The sequence below is a fragment of the Hippocampus zosterae genome, chromosome 18 (genome assembly GCF_025434085.1).
Source record: "Hippocampus zosterae strain Florida chromosome 18, ASM2543408v3, whole genome shotgun sequence".
NCBI lineage: Eukaryota > Metazoa > Chordata > Actinopteri > Syngnathiformes > Syngnathidae > Hippocampus > Hippocampus zosterae.
Genome location: NC_067468.1, coordinates 8,562,814 through 8,585,820, shown reverse-complemented (window position 1 = coordinate 8,585,820; position 23,007 = coordinate 8,562,814). Strand labels below are relative to the sequence as shown.

The following is a 23,007-nucleotide window of genomic DNA, read 5'->3' as shown; positions in this document are numbered from 1 at the left end:
ACAATTTAGAGTGTTCAATCGGCCTGCCACGCATGTTTTTGGAATGTGGGAGGAAACCGGAGCACCCGGAGAAAACCCACGCAGGCCCGGGGAGAACATGCAAACTCCACACAGGGAGGCCGGAGATGGAATCGAACCCGGTACCTCTGCACTGTGAAGCCGACGTGGTTGGTTTCACACCAATTAAGCATAATTGTAATTGTGCAATTGTGCAACATTTGTAACTTTTTTAGTAACATGAACACCACAACGCTTTCTGATTGTAACTTTCCATAAACAATGTCTTTGCATGCCAGTGATAATGTAACATAGCTCACAACAGCACATGACAGATGCTCATCAGTAAGGCAGGGTCTGTACCTGGATTTGTTGAGCTTCTTTTGTTGCTCCGGGCATAGTAGCACTGCATAGTCCACCAAGCACTCTTTAACGAATTCCCCCTACGAAAATGGCTTGGTGTTCTTGGCGATGTGGGCTATCACAAAGCTGCTCGTGATTGCCGCTTGCCGGGTTGCGTGTTGCTCGGTCAAATAGCCTTGTTGTTTTTCTAGCTTCGTATGCTAAACTTCGGATATCTGCGCTCTTCCAGCCTCAATCAAATGTCTGTATTTTTCAGCATATTTCGTCGCGTAATGCCGACTCACATCCGATTCCTTGAAGGCGGCGACCGGCTCACCACAAACTAATCAGGATCACCTGTACCTGTACGTAAACGATGCACGGATACCGTAAGCAGGTTTCAAAGTAAAAGTACTGCTGTTTTTGTCCACGCACTACGCAAAATTTTGAAAGTAGTTTTTACTTTTTTTATATCCAATACACTTTCCACAGGCCAGTAATAGTCAGGCAGCGGCCCAACACGCATTATCCGAAAAATTGGGAAGTATTATTTCTTTTATTTTCTTAATTCCAACCAACTCTTCCTAGGGCCAGGGAGAGCCATACGGCCCGCGGGCCCTACAATGCCCGGATCTGATTTAGACTGTTCCATTAACCTGTCATGCATGTTTTTGTAATGTGGGAGGAAAGTGTGGGGAAAACCCACACAGGCACAAGGAGAACATGCCAACTCCACACAGGGAGGCAGGAGCCGGAATCGAACCCTCCACCTCTGTACTGCGGTGGGCGTGCTAACCAGTCGAACAATGTGCCGCCGCTTCACAACATTAGATAATCCAAATGGAGCCAAAGTAAAGGTGGTCATTTTATTTTATTTTAAACATTTAAGAAGATACAGTATGTGTAGAATAAAATCCTGTTATCGTTGCCGAGGGCGTCTCATGCTGACATTACAGATATTTGTGTTTGCATGCATTTTTGAAGAGATACATACCCATATAGCTTTTATATATATACTGTATATATATTTTTTACGAAATAGTTCAAACCTACTGTTATTTTCATAAGTTGAAATTAAAGCCAGGACCTTATCCCTAGGAAGTACTTACTTCTAAATGTTTCATAATAAAACAATTTTAAAATACTGTTCAGCAATTCATCAGCACCAAAAACATTCAAATTTTCACCTTCACCTCACTGTTACTTAACATGACCAAAAATGGAGAGTATATTTGGAATATCTCTCACCAATCATTATGAGGATTACTTGCAGCAGCAGCCTGTCACTGTTTTGTGCTGTGAGCCACTGCACTCTGAGCAATTTGAGTATTAGGGCCACAATGAAATTTAAATAATAATAACAATAATTAATGAATAGATAGATAGAAGGGGAACAAACAAATCTTTTTAGAACAGAATCTAAAAAGTGTCTAGATTTCATAGTCCTAAAATTAGGACTTTTTATTCCCCCCGCTCCCCCCAAAAATCCATTGTGGCCCAAATACTCCTTTGTAGTGCTTGCACTTGACCCAAAACGTAAATTGCACTCAGAGTAGAAAAAAAACACTAATGCATAGTGCTCATGTTGAAAACAAATAACAACAAAAAAGAAAGAATACAAATTTGACTCGCAGCACAGAGTAATATGAAAGAAGTTTCCCTTTCGTATACATTGAGCACACATTAGTGGTAAAGTAATCCTTGTGTAGGAACATTAAATCATGACATGTTAATTATACACATCCGGTAATTCCATCTGCTTCTAATATTGCGGTGAAAACAGAAACGAAGCGAACAAAATGTGAAAAAAAGGTTCACAAAAATCACAGCTAATAAATATTAGTTAGAAATTCCACCCCCAACATGGCACATCTTTTTTTTTAATTATTTTAAATTTTTCCTCTAGATATGTCATGCATAGATTTAGATTTGTGTAAAAAAGAAAAAAACTTCAGATGCATTACCTATTTCAAAATGTATTCAAAGTTTTTTTACAGTTGCTTTACATAAAATAAAAAACTTATGCACAGTCAAATTTTTTGGGTGTCTTTTTAAAATGTGCAATTGTAAATGAACATCAGTGCCTTTTCTTTCTTACAAAAACACAAATAAGAACATTCACTAGTTTCACTTGAGGTTCAAGAAGCAAGAGTGTCGTCATTCCAAATGATTGGAGGACTAACGTGGAGTTGAAACATTACAAACACGACAGAATGAAGAAGAGATCATACATACTGCGTGTCCCAAAAGTCCCTTTGCACCTTTCTGTTCCAGTTTTGTTCAAAAGTGCGCCATGAAAATGAAACTTTCAATCATGTCTTCCCTGTCAATCAATCTTTGATGCACAATTCGAAACTCAACTAATGAAGATGAACATGGGTGAACCGTCAAAGGAAAAAAAAAGATGGCTCTGAGGATTGCTGAATCAAAAATACGTTTAAAAAAAAGAACGCGATTGCAACTGCAATTGTATGTGCGCATAGTCGGGGAAAAAAATGTATGGGGACTTTTGGGACCTTCTCCTATATGACGTTCCTTTCATCCAAAAAGATTCAACAGAAGCACGATGCCCCTTGCAACTCTCCACTTTTGTATGGAGCGATGAAGAAGAGTCTGATTGTTCACAAAGCACTACACCGAGTGATCTTAAAGCTTTTTAAACGTTAATAAATGGAATGTCAGAAAAAAAAGTCTAATAGCTTCAAAATCCACAAGGAACATATGCAGTCAGTAAACAATTCATCACTCCCTGCCATACTTCTTTCAATAAAATATGTCACATGAGATGCTACCACTCATACGCAAGAGTGATTTTTTTTAAACTTCTGGTGGTGGTGGTGAAGACCGAGAACTAATCCCTGACTTCCTAAAAGTGTGTGCCGTGATCACCACCACCGCCCAACCATCCCCACCATACCTGATAGAGTTGTCAAGTAAGGAGCAAGAATTTTAGGGAGGGGGCTGCTCTAAACTCGCATATGACACACGTAAGCCTGAGACTGAGCATGCTAACGCTAAAAGACGCATGCAAAGAGAAGGGGACCGTTAGCACGCTCTTGCCTTATAAACGACCCCGCTCGTTTTCTCACCGACACGTGTACCACCTCCCTGGAAAAGTACAAAGTAGAAAAGTGACGAGGAAAGGGATGTTGTGAAGAATACACACACACACACACACACACTACTGCATCAGGAAAGAGCCTCGTCTTCTCCAACATAGGGCGGCTCAATGCTCATCATACTGTCTGCAGGCTGCTGTTTCCTTTAGGAGAGCACACACAACGACAAGTGAGGCAATGCCACCAGCTGATGTTTGAACTGCATAAGCGCGCGAAGAGGAAAATGAACCACAACGGAAAGACATCAGCACTCAAGGCTCTTGGCCAGCTTTTGGACAAGATGAAGGGACAACATTGGATAAAACGACAAGATTTTCTGTAAAAGTTCTATAAAAAAATTCAATTCCAGAACAATTCATTTGGACTTTCCATATTTTCACATTTCTGTCAAGAACATTACCGTGGGACGGTTATCACTGGCACTGAATTTTAATGTTAGCCTCGGCTGCTCTGAGTCCCACTCTGTCCCTCTATCGTATGGTGTCCCTCAGGGTTCTATATTGGGGCCCCTGCTGTTTTCATCGTATATGTTGACCTTCGGTTCCATCCTAAGAAAATTTGGTATTTCCTTCCACTGCTACGCGGATAACAGTCAGATCTGCCGAACAAAGGACGCTTTCTCCTGAAAAACACTTTTGTCCTATCTAATCAAAGCCTGGATGACACTGAATTTCTTACATTTCTACGAAAAGCAAACAGAAGCTATGGTGCTACTGGAGGTACGGAGGACTAAGCAGATGATTTCCCAGACAAAAAGTGAACTCTGTAATGCCTTTCAAAATTGTGGCGAGAGCTCAATGAAGTGAAACGATTTTGCCTTCATGCGCTACATGACGCATGGTCTCATGTTCTGTTCAAGTGTTTCACGGGGTGCTGCTCTTTTGGTGAGCGAAGACATTTTGGTCGGTTCAGAAGTCACTCTTAAAAGTTTGAAACTGTTGACAAATGCCGCTTCTGGTCCCATCATTTATCTAGTACTCACTATTGCAGTATCACACGTGGCTAGCAATACAAGGACGCCTAATATTTGACTTGAGTGTGTGAATGTGAGTGTGTGTCCTTACATCTGTCCTGAAGTGCACGAGTTGCTGCATGCCTCTTTCCGTGCCCAGTCAAAGGGGTTCCCGAAGGAGCGCTTTCGCAACATGGTTCTCACCAGAATCTGACAATTGAACACACACAACATTGCATGAATTAAAAAAAACACACACACACAAGGACCACAAGATAGGGAACTATTGTATATACTCTGTATATTCCTTTTGTGTATGAGTAAGATTCTCAGTCAACAAAGTAATCGCAACGAATCAAGGCAACCGGACTCTTCTTATGTTTTTTTTTCTTTTCACGAAAATGCTTTTATGTAAATTTGACACAGCCTAAATTTATCAGGCTGTATTTTGTCCATAATTCAGTTTATTAAGTGAGCCACAAGGAAACATATGGCGTACGTACCACTGTTGCCAGGCTCGGGATGTGTTTCACCGAATTCTCCACTTCCTCCTCCGTCACCTCAATCAGCGTACAGCAGTTGTCATCTTCTGGTGGGAGGGGCTCTGCGCCGTGTCTCGTCACCCACGGGTGCACCTGAACATAAAATCAGCAATCGAAAATACGCCGCTTGGTTCGGGAAAACAACACAAAAACTGACTTTGTACAAAGGATGATAAACCGATTGAAGTCCTGCGGAGTTATCAGTAAAAACATTGACATTTTATTCACCTTAATCTGTGGAATTGATATTCTGGTTTCGGGATTCTTATCCAGCATTTTGAGCAACAAATCCTTGAGATCATCTGATATGTCGGCACTGTTGAGACAACAAGACTTTTATACTGGATCTTCATTGGAAACGTGACCACACAAGCCACTGTTAAAAAAAGATTAAAAAATAAAAATACAAACTGACTGTTCAGGTAATTCTACTGGCTGTGTCTTGATTTTTTGATGCAGATTGAGGATGCGTTCATCCATAAATGGACACTGAAAATGGAAAACAAATAAACAGACGTTTTGGTTTCAAACAATCCTCACTAAAAAGATGCACAAACTCACCGATCCAAAGACAAAGCAATGGAGTGTCACACCCATTGCCCAAACATCCAAAGCCTGTAGGAATATTAAACAACCTGCATATTAGTATTTGAGATCAGATTGTATGAATGATAACCTCATTTTTAAAAAATTGTTATTTTTTTACAACTGGAAATGAGTCTTGTACTACTGCCCATCACCTGTAGAGGGCGCCTGTGAGTCACATGCCATCGACTTTACCTTGCCGGAGAAGTTTTTCCTGGTCTCCGACAGCGTTTCAGGGGCGAGGAAGGCCGGTGTTCCCACAGTGCTTGTCAAGAGAGCGTCCGCTCCCTCAAACTGGTTGCTGACGCCGAAGTCGGCGATCTTGATGTGGCCGTCCTCTCCCACCAGCAGGTTGGAGGGCTTGACGTCTCTGTGGATGATTCGCTGATAATGCACTGTGAAAACGGAACGCAACATTATCTTCCACGTGACGGCATTAATTTTGCAGACTTTACAATGTAGATAAATTCATCGCAATTGCTTATATGGTACTGCATTCAATGTATGTTTAAAAAAAGTGGGGGGGCTTGATGTCATTCAAACTAAAGTGCAGTGAGAAACTGGGTCAAAAAAAAACAAAACAGGATGTGTGTGGGGACTCACAATACTCGATTCCCCTGAGCAGATCCTGGAAATAAAAGCGTGCTTGGTCCTCACTGAAGGGTTTATCCGTCGGCACCTCCATCACAGCCCTAGACACACACGCGATTAGCAATCAAAACTAACAACATTGAATTCACTCCGGTGTCACAACCGTTAACAATAAAAGGAGAGGATGAAGCTTACCCTTGCTTGACCAGTTCAAACACTGTAACACAAACCCGTGATTAGTAAAGCAATGATTTTTGGTCCCCTCGAGTAGAAAAATCATCATAATTTTATATGGATCCTGTATGTATGTGCATGTACTGTCTTGCGCAGAAGTTAAGGTTGCCGGGGCCACGACATACCCATGTACAGATGGTCCTCACTGGGGTCGTCCAAAACCTGGCACCGAATCACACAGAGATGAAAAGGAAAACACACACCACACACACAATGAATGGATTAGCCCATAAATCGAATTAGTCTTAACAGTCTTTGTTTTACAACATAGCATGACACCCAATGACATTAAACAAAATGTTTTAATCATGAAATGTCAACTCGGGCATGTATGATACGCAATGTATGTTTCGGATATGGCTCTCTGACAAATTTTAATACAATGAAATTGTGACAAACAAGTGATTTCCCCCTCCCAACCATCCCCAACGATTTTTTTTTTGTCATAGCATCCTTAGCATTTCATATTTACCAATGTATCCGGACTCCAATGTTTACCAACAATCAAAGTGTCCTTCACCTCGACTAATTTGACGACGTTAGAATGGTCCAACTTTTTCAGGATGGCAATCTCTTGGTAGACCCGCTCCAGGGGCCCTTTGGGCTGAGGGGGGCCCTCAGGAATTGCTCTGGCACCGCGAGGTGGCGGTCGTCCTGAATAGGGAGAAAATACATCGATAGTCGTAGCAAACAACATCAGAACGTGCTGAGGAGTTATGGACGCTATCTGGATGCGGACTTACGTGGGAAACCTGCCTGCCTCATCAGCCTCTTCTTGGACAGAACCTTCATGGCCTGGATGGATTAAACAGAGAAAAAAAAATTGACACACCTTCGACATGGGTATCCTAAAGTATAATTTTTGGAAGTGAGCGAAAACATAACTTTCACGTTGCATCCGTGTTGCGTTGCGTACATGTCAAGCGTTTTGAGTGACTCACATAGTAGGTGTTGTCGTCTTCGTTGTACGCCAGCTTGACAACGCCGTAGGAGCCCTGGAGTAGTTCGGGAAGGGGAGGAGGAGGGGAAACAGAAAGTGTAACAGGAGCCAATGACATGAGATGGAGCAGCTGTCGATGCTTTGTGGGAAACAACAGGCAAAGAATAGCGCACAAGATCAAATACACAAACATGGAGCAACGTGACAGGGCTATCAAGTCCGTTGATTTCATTGGAGCGAGTAGTGTACACGTCTCTGGAGTATATTTTTGGTATAGTGCACTGTTTTTTTTTTGTTTTTTTTTGTAGAGCTCTTATCTATGGCACCTAATAGAAAGGGAGGTTCAAAAAAAAGGCTCATGAATGCGACGAGATGCTTGCCACTGTCTATATCCACTATTTTTAAATCAAGACCCATTTCCACTACACAGTGCTGTAAATCTACATTGACAAGCAAGATCTGCAGAGTCCAGCCCATTTCTTTTGAGAGTCCCATTTATACCAGCCCCTTGTGGTATCTTCCGACTCTGCGGTGGGCCGGCTGGATCACATGCAGCTCTTGAAATGAGGACATCTGGGAAGGAGGATGTCAGAGAGCGCGTTGCCTGTCCTCCGCGATGAACGTGACTTGATGGAAAAAGGGGGTGGGGGGGTGACAAGAGGAGTTGGCGGATGGGAACAGAATTTGACGATACCTTTCCAATCTCATCTTTCAGCTTGTACTGGTTGAGTTGAACGCAGTCCTTGAGGAGCAGCCAAAGAGACAGGAGAGAAAGAGGAGCAGAACATGTTTGATTTTCTCATAAATGCAGCAGTTAGATGCATTAAAAAAAAAAAAGCTTTAAAAAATGTCCTTATGAAATGTGATCAGCAAGGACATTCTATGAAAGCTTGCTTTGCGTCAATCAAATGCCTTCGACGGCTCGAGAGAGAAAAGAATTTAAAGGTTCACAAGCATTTGGAACATCACGGACCGAGCCGCCTTTACAAATGGAAGAAATGCGAAACAACTCTCGAGAATTGACGGAATCATTTTCGGCTTATTATGCGGCATGTCTGCGATTCCGCAGACAAGACTTATGATGCAGCTTTGGAGAACATTTTGTCCTACGGCCTTTTTTTAAAAAAAAACATGTAAACAGCAGGTGCCAAAGATGGAACAAAGACACTGCTGAGAAGCATCTGAAGCCAGACTACAGAGAATACTTCGCCACAGAGGGATACGGTGACTAAGCAAGATGCTATTTTTAAATGTAGTGTTATGAGCCAGGCGGCGGACTCCAAGTGCTCCGAGTATAAAATGCAAGACAAACTCCCCATTATCTGCATTTTTAAACAAAGGTGTGTCTGTTTGACAGAGCAGTGAAATCATTCAAATCGACAAAGAAATCACAACATGGTGCCTACTAGTTGTGCCAATCACTGGGTAAAGAAGTCTCAACTAAAGGGAGGTGGGGGTTATAATGTCAATTTCTATGTCAATTTCCAGCTCAATCATTTGCTATTGACTCATTCACTCCCAAAGACGTTTTTAAAGTTTTTTTCAGACTTGGTCTAGAATTGGCTGGTACTAGATGAGTTAATGTCTACCGACTATAAATCCTTACCTTTGCATCCACAAAGATCACTCTTTACCAGTGGCATTGCTGCTTTTGAGACAAATGAAAATGGGAGTTGGGGCAGGGGTTTAAAATGTGACATCATGCTTTAAAAACAATGCCTTTTTGGGGGGATGAATGCAGATATCCATCCATCTATTCATCCATTTTTCCAATCCGCTTTATCCTCACGAGGGTCGCGGGCGTGCTGGAGCCTATTCAAGCAGTCGTCGGGCAGTAGTCAGGGGGACACCCTGAACTGGTTGCCAGCCAATCGCAGGGCACACAGAGACGAACAAACATCCGATCCATCAAATGATAATAATGTGCCAATTTCTGCCATACCTGGAGGTCTGTGATGGAGACGCTGTGGGATTCCACAGTGGGCCGGCGTGGCAAGCGTGGAGAAGAGTGAGGTGATGTGATGGGGGAGTAAGGTAACGACGGATAAATGTAACGGCCGTTGAGTCCCGGGGAGCTGCAGGGTGAAATCTGAGTTTGCGAGCGCTCCTGCAATGACAGTTTCCTATCCGACAGATTCAGCCGTGCTCGTTGCTCTTCGCCGACCGGCAAGAGTGCCTCCGAGCGCACGACATTGTGAGAGAGAAGATCGCACGAATGAGTGGGCAGGGGCGGCGTTTTGGAGCTGTCCATTTCTTCGACCTGAGTAGTGAGGAAGAAAGTGGACAGTGAAGAACAGAAATCTCGATTGAACAGACTTATTTTTCAAAAAAAAAAAATCGATCTTGGCTTTATTTTTTTTAAATCGAGGAAACCTGCCATTTGAAGAAGATTGTGTAGACTTTTTATATCCACTGAACCTCGACCCTTTACAAATTTCTGGTCGAATTCAGAATCGCATGATGCAATGTACATTTCATTTTTGAGATTCCACTGTACTTTTTCAGACATGTAAGATGTTAGGTGTGTTACAGCCTACCTCCTCCTCCCCACCAGGCGCCCCAAATGGTCTGCGTGGTTCGCACTCTGTGACCACAATGAGGGACTCCATGGTCTCCGAGGACGGCGTTTCAGAGTGGGCGCTCAACGGTGGCGCGGGACAGCTGCACAGCAGATCGGGGAACGATTGTGAAGGCTGCGGCGCTGGTGCATGACTGCAGGAGGAGGCGACGGGCTCAGCAGCTGGCCAGGCGCTTACGTGACAGGGGAACATGGTGCCTCTTCGCGAACACTGACAACAACCGGTCCATCATATGGGATGACGCCTAAAAAAAAGACTGAAAGAAAACACAAACATCTGGTGATATGCTAACACGTGACCATAAGGGATGGAAAGTGAGCAGCACTTGCAGGTGTGCTTTGAGGTCAGCCGTCTTGTGTTTCAAGGTGGAGCAATTATTGTTGAACTTTGTCAAGGACATTGAAAACTGTTAAACTTTGGAATTCATAAAATATACAATAAAATACTTTGGGTTGCTGCGACGATTCCGCTTTCTCTATCTATCCGTTGCAAATGGGATGTTGAGCTGTTAACTTGGACTTGGACACGTTTCTGCTATTTGGCTGATATCATGTCAGCTCTGAGCAGTAGCTATACTGTACCCGCCTCCTCAGTTCTCCTCCGACTCCAGTGCGTCAACGAGTTATTTTCCAGCCTCCTCCACATACGTACGTTTCATCTCCAATGGCTCTCAAAATGAAGACCTTTGTCACTCATCACAATGTCCGAGAGAAGAATGACAAGGGGCGACAGTTACGGTAGTGGCAGCAGTAACTAATCCGATTTGAAGAGAGGACATGATACCACTGCATTCAATCAATACAATACCTGCTTGACTTGGAAAATATATTTATATATTTTTGTAGCCATTTCTCAAGGCTTACTTTAGAGTTAACTGGCTAACCCTTAGCCAGCCTGGACCTGAGTATGGGCGTGAGTGGTCATCATTGAGTTTGTATTTTATGGCTTATTTTATTTTATTATTTTATTTTCTGACTTCCGGGTTGAGTGAACGCTGGCGCGTTTTGGCTGCCGCTGCTCAAACCGTATTGTTTTGTGTTTTTTGTTATTGTAAAGTGTCCTTGGGTGTCTTGAAAGGCGCTTATAAATAAAATGTATTATTATTATTATTGTGTGTTTATTTTGTTGATGTTAGTTCAATAAAGCGATTGCAAGTGTACCAGTGGTTGTGTCTGTTGTTGACCAGTTGTACGGAAATTACAATACGTTTTTATCAATGGTACGCTACATTGAAATAGCCTACCTAGTGTTGATGATTTTGGGGAGAAAAAAAAGGCTGCAACTATCACAGATAATGAAAATCTGTCTGAAGCCTTGAGCTTTACTGATCCGCTCTGATCAGAGCACGGAGATGGAAAAATCTGAAGGAAACAGTCTCATTCAAGCCTTTTCAAGTACCTGCTGCCGAGCTCCAGATGGTTTACTTAATGTCTTATTCTCACAAAAATGACGTGGCCTGACCTTCTCTAATAGGGGAGTACGGTTGACTTCGCGGACCTTGTGTAAGGGTGGCTAACAAAGTCATATGCAGTTTGCAGCATTAAACGTAAGAACGCGGACGCTGTCCTAAAGACATACAGTACATGTACAACACGCAGAGGCCATCTGGATGAGAGGAGGATCCACGGCTTCATTATGAGATCAACAAGGCGACCCTGAGAGTGATCCATGGAAGGGATAAGCTGCTGTAAATGGACGGATGAGCATCCTTGACCAAATTTATTTAAACACTAACATGTAATCACAGCTGAATACATGTCATAAATGTCTATTTTTATACAGTTTTAAGATTACGGTATATAAAAACACGTTTGAAGTGATTCCCAGTATAGGCCATTAACTGTCATTGTTCCAAGTTAAGTGAATTGATCAGTAATCAGACTTCAACAATAGATCGCAAAAAGGTTTCGCTTCGACCACATGTATTCTGGTAATTGTTAGCATATCACACCGAATGCATATACTGGATTACAAAACATCAGCTGTGTGAATACTTTGGTAGATCATACCGTAGAATGTTTCCATTGCACGTCAACACCAGCGTGGTGATACAATGATGCGTTCAATGCCCTCCTCTTTCTCACGACCACTTTAGGTTCAATAATACAAATTAATGTCGACATAAACCATTCCATTAATTATCTTAATAATTCAACGGATGTTGAGCTGTCGTAAATGCCAATTAAACAACAAGCATATATTGTACTTAATGGTGAGTATAGTACAGTTCATTATTGAGTATCGTACCCGAAACGTCCCACGAGGCTAACTCGGCTAACGTTAGCAGACGCTGCCTCCTCCGGTCCAGGTTCCAGATGTTAACACGGGAGGCAAAGATGCCAGTGTCAAAGCGACGAGAAACTCTGAAGCAAAAGGCCGCTCGTGGTTGGAAAATAAAAGATTACCTTGTCGTGCTCTTTCGGCCTACACAGTGGAATTGTATGAAGTGGTCTCGCCCCATCCGAGGCGGTGGAGATGTGACAGCTAGCTCCAAGTGCAGTCGAGCAATGTGACGGAGCAAGTGCCTCACAACGCTTAAGTAGTATTCGCAAGACAAAACAAAATAAAGAAAAAGAGTGAGGGGTGGAGTGAGGACAGTAAGTAAGTTGAAATAAAGCGACGCCCACCGAGACGGACTGTACTGGCTTCTGTACAAATCTTGTTTATCTTATGACCTAAATTTTATACTTGGCTCTCGGGAATCTCCACTTCAATCGGTGGTCCAATGGCTCCCCTCGTGGCCCAAATGGGAACGTGCAAGTCAATTTCAAAGAGTTATCCCAGGCCTCCTCGTTTTACGACGAAGCTCCGTTCCAACAGACAAAACGATTTTAATTGCTCACTTATGTAGTAGTAAGACAAAAAAATAAATAAACGTCTCTTTTGACCGTTCATAACCTCAAAATGTCATATGACCGACGTAAACAAAGGAACTTAAGGGCTTCGATAAACCCAACGAAAATTATTTTAAATGCCTCAGGACAGATGCTTCCGACACCAAACTATATTTGTACTCTGGAGTCTTACAACACAACATCATTTGTCCAAGACGCATTGATGCGTGTTTCATTTGCAGCCCTGCATTCGATAGCTTAATAGTCCACATCACGTTTGACTTACTGTGACAATAACAAAAAATAAAAGCCTGCTAAATTGTGCTTTTTCTTTACTTACGTGTAGATCCTAAGTCACCCAGGCCTTGATAACTCACAAAAGCTGAATTAAAGGCAACTGCCCTATCCTTCTGTCGTGGTTTTTTATTTTTCAAAATAGGCAACAATATTAGGCTAGCGAAGAAATGGTATTGGGTATTATACACCATATGTACAGTATAATTAAAAGTCAATTAGTAAAAAATTTCAGATAGGGACTTGATGAAAATGTCCGTTTAAAGGGTAAAAGAAAAAACACATTACAAGTTCAGTAAAAAAAAAAACAAAAAAAAAGAATATAAATTTCAAATGTTTATTTTTCATTAGAAAATGAATTTGGAGCAATACATTGCAACACGCAAGAAAGATCAAGAACAAGATTACCAATTGAAGGTGGGTGGATTAAAAACAAACAAACAAACCAACTATACAAAAAGCAAAAGGCTGCAACAATTATCGCCTCTTTTGGAACATATTTCCTCTTCCCATTCCACCACGCCCTCTGCCTCTTGCGGCCACTGATGAAAAACAAGAGAATTATATGATTAAGTGACAACGGCACTGTGCAACAATCAAGCCACCGGAGCATTTAAGCAAGCCCATGATTCAGTTCTAGAATCTAATAAACCCAAAGAGGAACTGTCAAAAGCCCATAATATTAAAGCCATACACAATCATAATTGAAACTGAATTATTGCATTACATGACTCTCAGCATGACGTCTCTGACCCACTGGTGAAAGGACACTTTGATCCTCTCCTCTTTCCTCTATAACTGCTTCAGACAATAAAGTGTATGCAGAAAAGTGGTGAAGATTGCACGACTGTCTGTGTCCTATGTGTTGTGTTGTTATTTTGACTTCAAAATGGCGCCGCGAGAGTGGCTGCCTTTACAGCAGCTCCTATATTTTGTTGTTCTACTTCTTCCTTTCATAACTTTGCTGCTGTGAATTAGGAATTTCTCTATTGCGAGACTAATAGTTTTTTCTTCTCATCTTATACATTTTCACTCTCTGAAGGTTAGTTCGACCCTTTGAGGACTTTACAAAGTTCCTGCTTGTAGTCAGAAAAATTAGGGGGTTGGCTGTCCTTTCTCTTTTAAAATATGCATGTGTGGTGCAGATCCTATTTCTGTCCACTTCATGTCACGATCTTCAATTCCAACAATGTGGTACCTCTGACTGGGGTTTCCAAGAGTGTTACCCACCTTGTGCTTTGAGGATGGCTGCCTTGCCTCTCCCAGCACCAGAGCCCTGGTTCTTATTCTTCATACTCTTCAGCATGGGCGCATTCTTTAGCATATCCGGTAAAATCAGGAAGCGAATCTTGCTGCCCCGGATGTACACTTGCTCCAGTTGGGCCACACGCCCGTCCCGATAGGTCACCGTGATGTTTGACATCTACGAAGCCGACAACCAAACAACAAGGTCAAGTTTACAAGTCACTGGAAATGTCTCGAAGGTAAATAAAATAAAGGCTTTGTTCAGAGATTAAATAAATCATGCAGAATTTGTGCACGTCTCCCTTGAATAAGCCAACAGTTATTCAATGACATTTTTGCTTAGTTGGCATAACTAATTCTACAAACTGTGAGGAAGAACAGTATGATGTAGCATTGCATCACCTGGCAGTTCATATTGTCTTCAGCCTCAATAAGCTTGCCTCTATACACCTCTCCAGTGTTGGTCTCGCAGGTCACAATGTGTCCCTCGGCTTCATGCAGGACTTTGATGGGCACACCAATCGACATTTTGAGCTACTTTCCTAGAAAACATATCGCAATATATTAATTCTGTTACTTTTTGACATTCAGGTGGAAACATCCTTACTTCATTGAGTAAATGCATGCAAAACCTATTTCATGGTGACAACAAATGTGAAAATTCGGCAACAGCAGAAACCGTACACTTCTATTATTCATTTGTTGGTTAATCCTTAAATAGGATTTTATCTAGCTAAAATATTCACATTGGTTGTACTAAAGGGCTAACTCATCGTGTCGAGTCTTTGTATCACGCCAATCACTTTGGTGTAAACGAATGGCTTTTCTCGGCTGTCACTGCAAAAGATGCAAATTGCAGCGACGAACTTCAATTTCACAATTTGTTGTTGAAAAATTATCATTTGTTTACGTTCTTTGGTACCAACACAAGGTACTATGTGACGCTACCAAGCACAAGGTTAGCTTCATTGGCTACAACCGGCTAGCGAACAATGAACTCAACCAAAGTAATGAGTTTACAGACAGCAGCCCCACCCCACTACAAAAAAGTTTTAAGAATGATAATTCATTAACACAAACCAGAATATGTGATTCGATTAAATTAACGCGAATTGTATATCATTTCGCAGCTCTAACATGAACGGAGGGAGCCATGTTGGAAGATGGAATGAATTACAACAGGCGCTCATTCAGCCCAACACGCACAACATTAATAAGATTAAAATAATTGCGTCATCTATTTCACAGCTTTTGTGTTGTTCTTACCTGGAATATTATTGCTTCGAAACAAGGTTCCACTTATTGTTTTAGCCAAAGATTAAGCAACGTGCACTCATCGGTCGAATACGTCTTTTGGAGCCTTTTTCCGCCCACCCACAATGCACCTTCCAGCACTTTGAAATACTTCCGGTTTAGTAGCACAATGCATTGTGGGATTTGTGTTTTTTAACCATTATCCTCTTACGAATCCATCTTGATTTTCACACAGATTTATTTTATAATGGAACAGCACACAACTGAAAAAAACATAGTTCTGTATCTGACTCAATTAATAAATACACATTATAAATCCAAAATGACCTTTACTCAGATTTAAGATTTGTTGAGCAGCATTACCTAACAGATGATGGCAGTGTTGAGTAAAAGGGCCAAATCCCAAACCACCACCAACTACAGTATATGTACGATATGTTACATATCTTGAATGTTTGCTCAAAAACGATCTACGATGTGGTTTGGGGACATATTTTGTTGTTAATTTTAGAAAGTTTGTTGGGGGGAATGTGTAAAATTTGCCAGTGTCTATTTCAGTTGTTAAATTATTATATAAAGATTATAAGTGTATATCTTAAGAGTGCAAAAAAATGAATAAAGCTTAGCACTATTGCATATACTGCAGCGCGAACCAACATGGTAAGGCGCATAAATGTTGTTTAATGCTAGACTTTCAAGGGATTTTTAATGAGGAAACAAAACGTGTAATGGCACAATAAAAGCGATCATCAAATAAGACTACATTTGATTTCCATTGCATTAACTTCTAAAGCTGGCGTCAGTGTAGGGCTGCTCAGTAAACACCTCTCGTTGAGTGGTCTGTAGTGCAATCTGATGTGTGCTGTGCGTGTGCGTGTGTCTTTTTTCGTTGCAGTCTGTGTCTACAAATGTGACTCAGAAAGCCGCATATGGTCTCATATTTGACCTGATAAAACAAGCACTTTGTTTTGGCTGTACTGGTGAATACAATTTGAAAAAAAAAAACAGTAAAGTGTCAACATGTTGCCTAGCAGTTATCAAATCACTCGTCAAATTGTTGCAATTTAAGAAGTTCCTTGGTAACAGATGACTTTTCTTTAAACATTGCATGCTCCCCAACTTGACTTATTTACACTTCATAAAACAGTCGATAAATAGCTGTTGTATCAACAAGTCGGGCTTTGAGAAAAAGACATTTTGTAAAATGCAACATGGACAACATACATCATTTATTTGATGCAACCCAAGCAAAATTGAAATTGCAACAGATAAGTCTGCTCATTGACATTAGGGAATGTACAACAGAAGCACTAAAAGTCCTCTGGCGTGCAAAAAAAGTGGGAATGGTGCTTCGATTGAATGCCAGACAGTGGAGGGGACATTACGATGGCTCCCCCAAATGATTTCACGGACAATACAACAGACGCATCTCGGCCAGAAAAATCTTCTGCCCACAACCCTTTGTGAAAGTTGCTAATAAACAAAGTCAATTGATGATACAATGTGATGCAGTAGGTTGACATTTTCTTTTGATTTTTTTGGGGAGATATTTCCCAGATTTTTTTAGAGTCAGAATTTTTCAATTTTATTTCCGCCTTGGCTGTTTTGGTGTTTTTTACATTTTTTACTTATAATCACCATACATATCACATGGTATTATGATTTAGGAGTGGATTGGTGGTTATGTTTTACGGTATTCAATTCCTCAAATAATGTAAAATGCCATACGTGGCGTCAATCTGTGAAGCTGCTCACCCATATCTTATTAAAATGAAGACTGAGCATTTTATTATTAGGTTTTACAAACTTTGGTGAAGCACCGACGGCAGAGAGATAACTTTGGTGAAATGTAAACATTTGCCCAAAATGTCCACCCTGTCAGCATTCTCACATATTCTGCCGTTAGCAAGTACATTATCTGCTTGCAGTTCATTTATTTGACAAAAAGTACATGCTGGTATGTATTTCTAACATCACATGAACGAATATGAAGTTCAAGAGAAAACCTTCAGATTTTTGATGAACTGGGAAAGTCTCAAAAGTCCTTAATGGTGATGTTGCCTCTGATGCGTTTTTCTTGATGGCTGCGGTATGGCCCTGGAATGCATAAATCCTAATTCCTTTATTTCCAGTCCGAATATTTGTATCGTCTACATTAGATAAGACGTGCTGTGTTGTGTCTATGACACTTCTGTCAATTCCGTCGAGTGGGTCTGTATGTAGGAGAGCGCTTGAACATTGACAAAGGAAATAGCGCTTCCAATGTTTCTCACTTCCTCATTGTTGGTCCCTTCCGATCGCTGTGTTGTTAGGTTTCCATTGGGTATGCAACTGTTTGGTAGAGTGCCCAACGTCGACGTCCACTGGCTGGAGTCGAGGACGTAGCTGTTGACCACGGTGCCGCACGACGAATCATCTTTACTGATGCGCGAGGAAGTCCGCTTGATGCTGCTGCTCCTCGTGTCTCGGCCATGGCCGCTCCCGACCCAGAGGCAGCGGTTGTCCCTCTGGCCGAGAATGTGCTGGTGGAGAATTCTCCGAAACGTCTGTCGGAACTCTCGGATGCGATAGGCATAGATGAAGGGGTTGACGACGGAGTTGGCGTGGGACAGGATGATGGCGATGTTCATCACCCAGATGTGTGGACGTTGGCAGCTGTCACACAGGTAGTTGAAACAGTTGATGATGTGCACGGGGAGCCAACAAAATGCAAACAGGCCCACGATGATGGCGAGAGATTTGGCAGCGTGCACCTCCTTATGAAGGGTGGAGCGAAACGAAGACGATTCTTTTTCAGCGCGACAGGGAGCTGGGGCCACCTTTTTGAGGCCCATCAGACGGAGCTGGCGCCGGGCGGCCATGAAGATATGAGCGTAGACCACCAGCATGACCACCAGGGGCAGCAGAACGCAGCCAAAGAAGTTAAAGTAGATCATGTAGTCCAGTGTAACCACTCCCTCAAAGAGGCACTCGGTCAAGCCTTCGGGACAACTGCTGGTGGAAGCGGTGGTGGAGTTCCATCCTGTGCCAAAGAGTGAAGTCAATGAGAACTCTACTTTTGTCTTACTTGCCATATAACACACACGTAATGAATGAGGGCTTAACTTCAAAGGGCCCGTGCCAAGGTCATTTTTTTAGGCCTTTAAAGACAAGTTAGGGTTTGCATTTGCCGATCTGCATTGTGAATGAAGACCCAGATCAAGCGAATAAGTTTTGGGGTTTGATAACTTTTTTTTACTCCGTCATATTCATAACAAGGCTGCTACTGGAGGATTGGATCTATAATCCATGATGTGGTACAATAATATCATCATCTTTTCAGATGACAAATTCCTGTGTTTGTTTCTAAGTATTATTATTGCGATTATTTTTAACAGGTACATTTTCCAAATTGGAGGACGATAGAAACCAACAGCTATTTTTCGAACTAGCATCTAGTTCATAGAAATAGAATTCATTTAAATAAGGGAACACATCACCACTAGATCCAGCAGTTAGCTCAGACTTTTCTCCCCCCAATCTATTTTACAATCAATACTCGTTCAATCAGATTTTTTTGTTTAATTCTATAATGAAAACCACTAACCTCTATTCCAGCCCAGCATTGGGGTCAGACCGATGCCAACTGAGAGGAGCCAGCAAAATGCAATGATACCTTTTGCCCTCTGGCTAGTTACCAGGCTGTTATACCTGCAAAAATGAGGACAAACACAAATGTTGCTTTGCGAGAAGACAATATTCTTCCAGTTATTATTGAGTCGTGAGGGGTACATTTATTTTTAAAAAAAAAAGTAATACAGTATACTCTTTGTTTGTTGTACATTATGAGCATTTGTGGTGTACCAGTGAATGTTTTACGGTTTTGGACTTAGTTTGTCTTAGGTTTTATTTATTTATTTTAGAGTGGCACATTTTTTTTTGTACACACACACACCTCTAACATATTCCCTTCGTATGAAACCATGGCCACTAGGCTGCAGAAATCCTTTAAAAGTTTTAATGGAGATTTAACTTTGTTGCCAGAGGCAAAGTAAAAAAAACAACAAGCTGTTATGCAACCGCTTATGCAAATCACCTGCAGTGGCTTATGCGAGATGGAATATCCTCTCAGGGTGGAATGTACTGTACACTGGCTTTAATGAAGCACGTTTAAACAGCTCAAGTCAGTCAGTGGTGTGCCATTGTGAAAGAAGACCATTCTTAACAATATCTGGCCTGCGATTGATTTATGTAGCTTCCTTTGGCTTGTTTTCGCAGAAATTTAGATTAAAATAATTTTAGTTTTTAGGGGAAAGGAAAATCAGATCAGTTTGTTGCTATTTATTTATTTATTATTATAATTTTATAAGCATTCAGGCTTGTGGGCGGTGATTTCAGTGCTTCCGCCATGTTGTTTTGATATGCTAGTCACGCACGTGACGAGATTTCACCTGACGTGAGAAGTCACATGAATTTAGATGAACCAAAATGGAGGGCAGCACGGTGGGCGACTACGGTAGTTAGAACATCGCGCTTCGCAGTGCAGAGATCATGGGTACAGTGTACCATAATAGTATAGAATCTACATTATAGTATCTAATAGAAAAGTAACTGGTGGTGCTGCTCTAATTAAAAGTCGCAACTACTAGTTCTTGAGTCGTCTTACCTGAGCGGGTTCTTGATCGCGATGTAGCGATCCACGGCGATGGCCAGCAGGCTAAAGATTGAGCTTTGAGTCAACACCAGGACGAAGCAAGCGATGAAAAGGCATCCGTGGAAGTCAGCGCAAAAGCCAGTACTGGTGTTTCATGGAAGACACATTTTTTGAAATTAGGCTTTTTGTATTATTTTAAAAAGAGGACTCATTTTCACGTTGAATGATTCCATTTAATTCGCTTTGATTTGATTTATTCACATCAATGGAAACCAATATTCCGATCCATATTGTTTTTTCGTAGCTGAAATAAATGACTTTAAATGAAAGGCAACGCTGACCTTGAGTTGACTTTAGTCCACTACAAAATAATCGTTAGCCTCTTTGGTTCGATTCGGTAAAAACTCTGCAATAAGCTTGACATCCACCCAAACAAACACAAATCGTTTCAATGATACCTGATAGTGATGGCGAAAGGGATGGCCAACAGGCCCACAGCGATGTCGGCCGCCGCCAGCGACACCACAAACAAGTTAGTGATGCTCTGCAGGTTGGAATTGAGACACACGGCCCAGCACACCAGGATATTTCCGGCAATGGCCAGACAGGCGATCGCCAGCTCCAGGCCAATGTAGACCAGGTGGTAATTCTTCAGCATGGTTCTACTGTCCTCTTTTGCGCCTTTCTTGGCATCCCAAGGTTACATGTGCAGTAAAGGTCGGAAGTGTTAGCGGCAGGCACGCTCGCCCATACCTGTTTTTTTTTTCCCTATCCGGGAAGGTTTTGGCCACAAATTCATGGGCGGTGATCTAGCCAGGAAAGCAGAGAGAACACAGTCTGAGCTCCTGTACAAACAACAGGTTTCCACACACACACACACACACACACACACACACACACTTAAAAGCTATCTATCTCTCTGTGACAGGGTGGAACAGTTTGCTTCTCACACAAGACCAAAGCAGACAATACGTCTTTTTTATTCTGGGAACATGTTTCCTGAAACCTCAGCGCACACACACGTACAGTATCATTCTCGACCCTTCCCCTTTACTGATAATGACACAATAAAAAAAAAATTGGGCAGTATGTGAAAGTTCTTGTGCTATTATTTTACCGTGTTTAAATTCCACTTCATGCGGCAAAGTGAGGTTAGAGTGAGAGTCTGTCCAGACGTGTTTTTCCACGCCGTGTCAAGTCACAATCGACATCACGTATTTGTTAAAGTGCGAAGAATAACACGTCGAAAGGAGTGGATTTTTACATCAAGTTTAAGGACACATGGAAGAAAAACAAATACTCGAGAATAAAATAAAGAAGTACAAATTATTTTGAGGAAACAAGTATTATAAGAATTAAGGGAGTAATTTTTTAAAGAGGTAATAGTACATCAATTTAATTGTCAATTACAAGGACGAATCCTAACATTACAAAAAATAATTTACTACTGAAGTCAAATTATACATGTTCTCACAAAGAGAAAATATGTTCTCCTTCTCATGTAGGCTGAAAGTTTTCAAGTATTGTGAAAAACAAGTCAATCACTTGTTGACTCAGCGAACTAGTTTGATTCAAGGACTCATGTTTAAAAAAAATACAGGTGCATTTATCACAAAACTTTAAAATCAGCTGGGTAGATAATAATCCAAACTGGGTCAGAAAGGAACCATTGACTTTTTGGATTGTTTATTTAACGCAAAAAGTTTGGCGAAATGAATAACCCAAAAAGCAAGCCATGGCAATTTTGTGGATTGATTTCTTCTAAGCAACCAACAAAATTGGAATACAATTACCCTCCAAAAATTGGAGAAAATTGATAATTCAAAAAAGTTGGTCAATCCATTTTTGACTTGACTTGGTTTAGTTTTTTGAAGTAATTTTAGAGTGAATAACTCAGCTCAATCATTTTTACTATTAAGGACATTTTTTATTTTCAAAAGCCATTCCCCATCTCCTGTCGACATAAAAAATGTACAGTATTTAGTTTCTTATATTCACATTGTAAATTCTTGAGAGTAAGTATTATGTCATGTTCACCATCATGAATTTGATCATCAAAAATCAAAATCGCCATATATTGTATCGAGATATTTTATTCCTGAAGTCCATTTGGCAAAAATTTATTAGTTGATTGGCATACACACAAATACTTCTTACCCATGTTCAGTGGCGGCTGCATCCTCTGTGCACGTTTTCCATTCATTGTTCTCCTTCCACTGCCTGTGGCCACACGGTAAACCCCTGCGCTGATCCTAATTGACACATACACTGGACCAAAGTCCTACTTTGCCTTGTGTTCCCACGTCAGAATCCTTCCCAGATCCTAGAGGAATGACAAAAATGCTTGATCTAGCCGGTTCGGAATCCTACAATGAGAGGGGGGGGGGGGGGAAGAAAAAAAACAGAGGCTGTGCCGTTCTATGTAAACGGGAATGATGTAGTTACGTGAAATTCCCTTCACAGAGTGTGCTGTTTTCAACTGAAACTATAGTGACCAGGGGAAAGCTTTCTTGTTTGTACATCTTCCAGATGACTGCTTCAGTCCCCCCCAGCCCCCCCCCACCCAAAAGAAAGAAAACACACACACACGTGTGTGCTCATGCTCATGCAGGCTGTTGGCTTGGAGGAAATGATAAGGACATCCTGCACATCCTGATAAAGTGGATCTGCCTGTGCGCTGTCAATCGATGTCCCCCACTCACAACGCGACAATAAAGCAGCGTGTGTGCCTATGTGTCACTAAGAGAGAAAACACACTAATAACACATGAACTCTTTTGCTTCATTTGAAGTTAAAAAAAAAAGAAAGTAAGCATGTTAAAAATTTCCCTTCCAACGACTGCATACTGAGAACAAAATATATACAG

At 41.5% G+C, this 23,007-nt stretch overlaps 3 protein-coding genes across 11 annotated transcripts; all 3 read right to left on the bottom strand.

The window, feature by feature from the left end:
- Positions 1–2,040: 2,040 nt before the first annotated feature.
- LOC127590909 (calcium/calmodulin-dependent protein kinase kinase 2-like) lies at positions 2,041–12,621 on the bottom strand. 6 transcript variants are annotated; one of them, XM_052050495.1, is made up of 19 exons: positions 12,129–12,264; positions 11,891–11,970; positions 10,059–10,137; positions 9,840–9,963; positions 9,245–9,562; positions 7,997–8,044; positions 7,304–7,357; positions 7,106–7,157; positions 6,883–7,016; positions 6,488–6,524; positions 6,324–6,345; positions 6,141–6,229; positions 5,733–5,932; positions 5,514–5,567; positions 5,368–5,441; positions 5,181–5,268; positions 4,914–5,045; positions 4,523–4,620; positions 2,041–3,601 (listed from the first exon to the last, which is right to left on the bottom strand). In XM_052050495.1, the coding sequence occupies exons 2-19, from the start codon at positions 11,904–11,906 to the stop codon at positions 3,529–3,531; spliced, it is 1,692 nt and encodes a 563-aa protein (XP_051906455.1). In that variant the 5' UTR covers positions 11,907–11,970; positions 12,129–12,264; the 3' UTR covers positions 2,041–3,528. The 6 variants fall into 6 exon arrangements, with proteins under 6 accessions (XP_051906455.1, XP_051906451.1, XP_051906456.1 ...); XM_052050491.1 differs by lacking the exons at positions 11,891–11,970; positions 12,129–12,264 and adding exons at positions 12,287–12,415; positions 12,509–12,621 and having other exon boundaries at positions 9,840–10,137; XM_052050496.1 differs by lacking the exons at positions 11,891–11,970; positions 12,129–12,264 and adding an exon at positions 12,287–12,606.
- Positions 12,622–13,334: 713 nt separating this feature from the next.
- On the bottom strand, positions 13,335–15,670 carry LOC127590911 (small nuclear ribonucleoprotein Sm D3). 3 transcript variants are annotated; one of them, XM_052050502.1, is made up of 4 exons: positions 15,603–15,670; positions 14,657–14,796; positions 14,240–14,432; positions 13,335–13,551 (listed from the first exon to the last, which is right to left on the bottom strand). In XM_052050502.1, the coding sequence occupies exons 2-4, from the start codon at positions 14,780–14,782 to the stop codon at positions 13,487–13,489; spliced, it is 384 nt and encodes a 127-aa protein (XP_051906462.1). In that variant the 5' UTR covers positions 14,783–14,796; positions 15,603–15,670; the 3' UTR covers positions 13,335–13,486. The 3 variants fall into 3 exon arrangements, with proteins under 3 accessions (XP_051906462.1, XP_051906460.1, XP_051906461.1); XM_052050500.1 differs by having other exon boundaries at positions 15,521–15,668; XM_052050501.1 differs by having other exon boundaries at positions 14,657–14,798; positions 15,524–15,645.
- Positions 15,671–17,066: 1,396 nt separating this feature from the next.
- LOC127590910 (adenosine receptor A2b-like) lies at positions 17,067–22,669 on the bottom strand. Of its 2 annotated transcripts, none has more exons than XM_052050499.1 (5): positions 22,299–22,669; positions 20,600–20,986; positions 20,154–20,285; positions 19,095–19,198; positions 17,067–18,530 (listed from the first exon to the last, which is right to left on the bottom strand). In XM_052050499.1, exons 2-5 carry the CDS (start codon positions 20,797–20,799, stop codon positions 17,689–17,691), a joined length of 1,278 nt encoding a protein of 425 aa, XP_051906459.1. In that variant the 5' UTR covers positions 20,800–20,986; positions 22,299–22,669; the 3' UTR covers positions 17,067–17,688. The 2 variants fall into 2 exon arrangements, with proteins under 2 accessions (XP_051906459.1, XP_051906458.1); XM_052050498.1 differs by having other exon boundaries at positions 20,600–20,950.
- Positions 22,670–23,007: the final 338 nt, after the last annotated feature.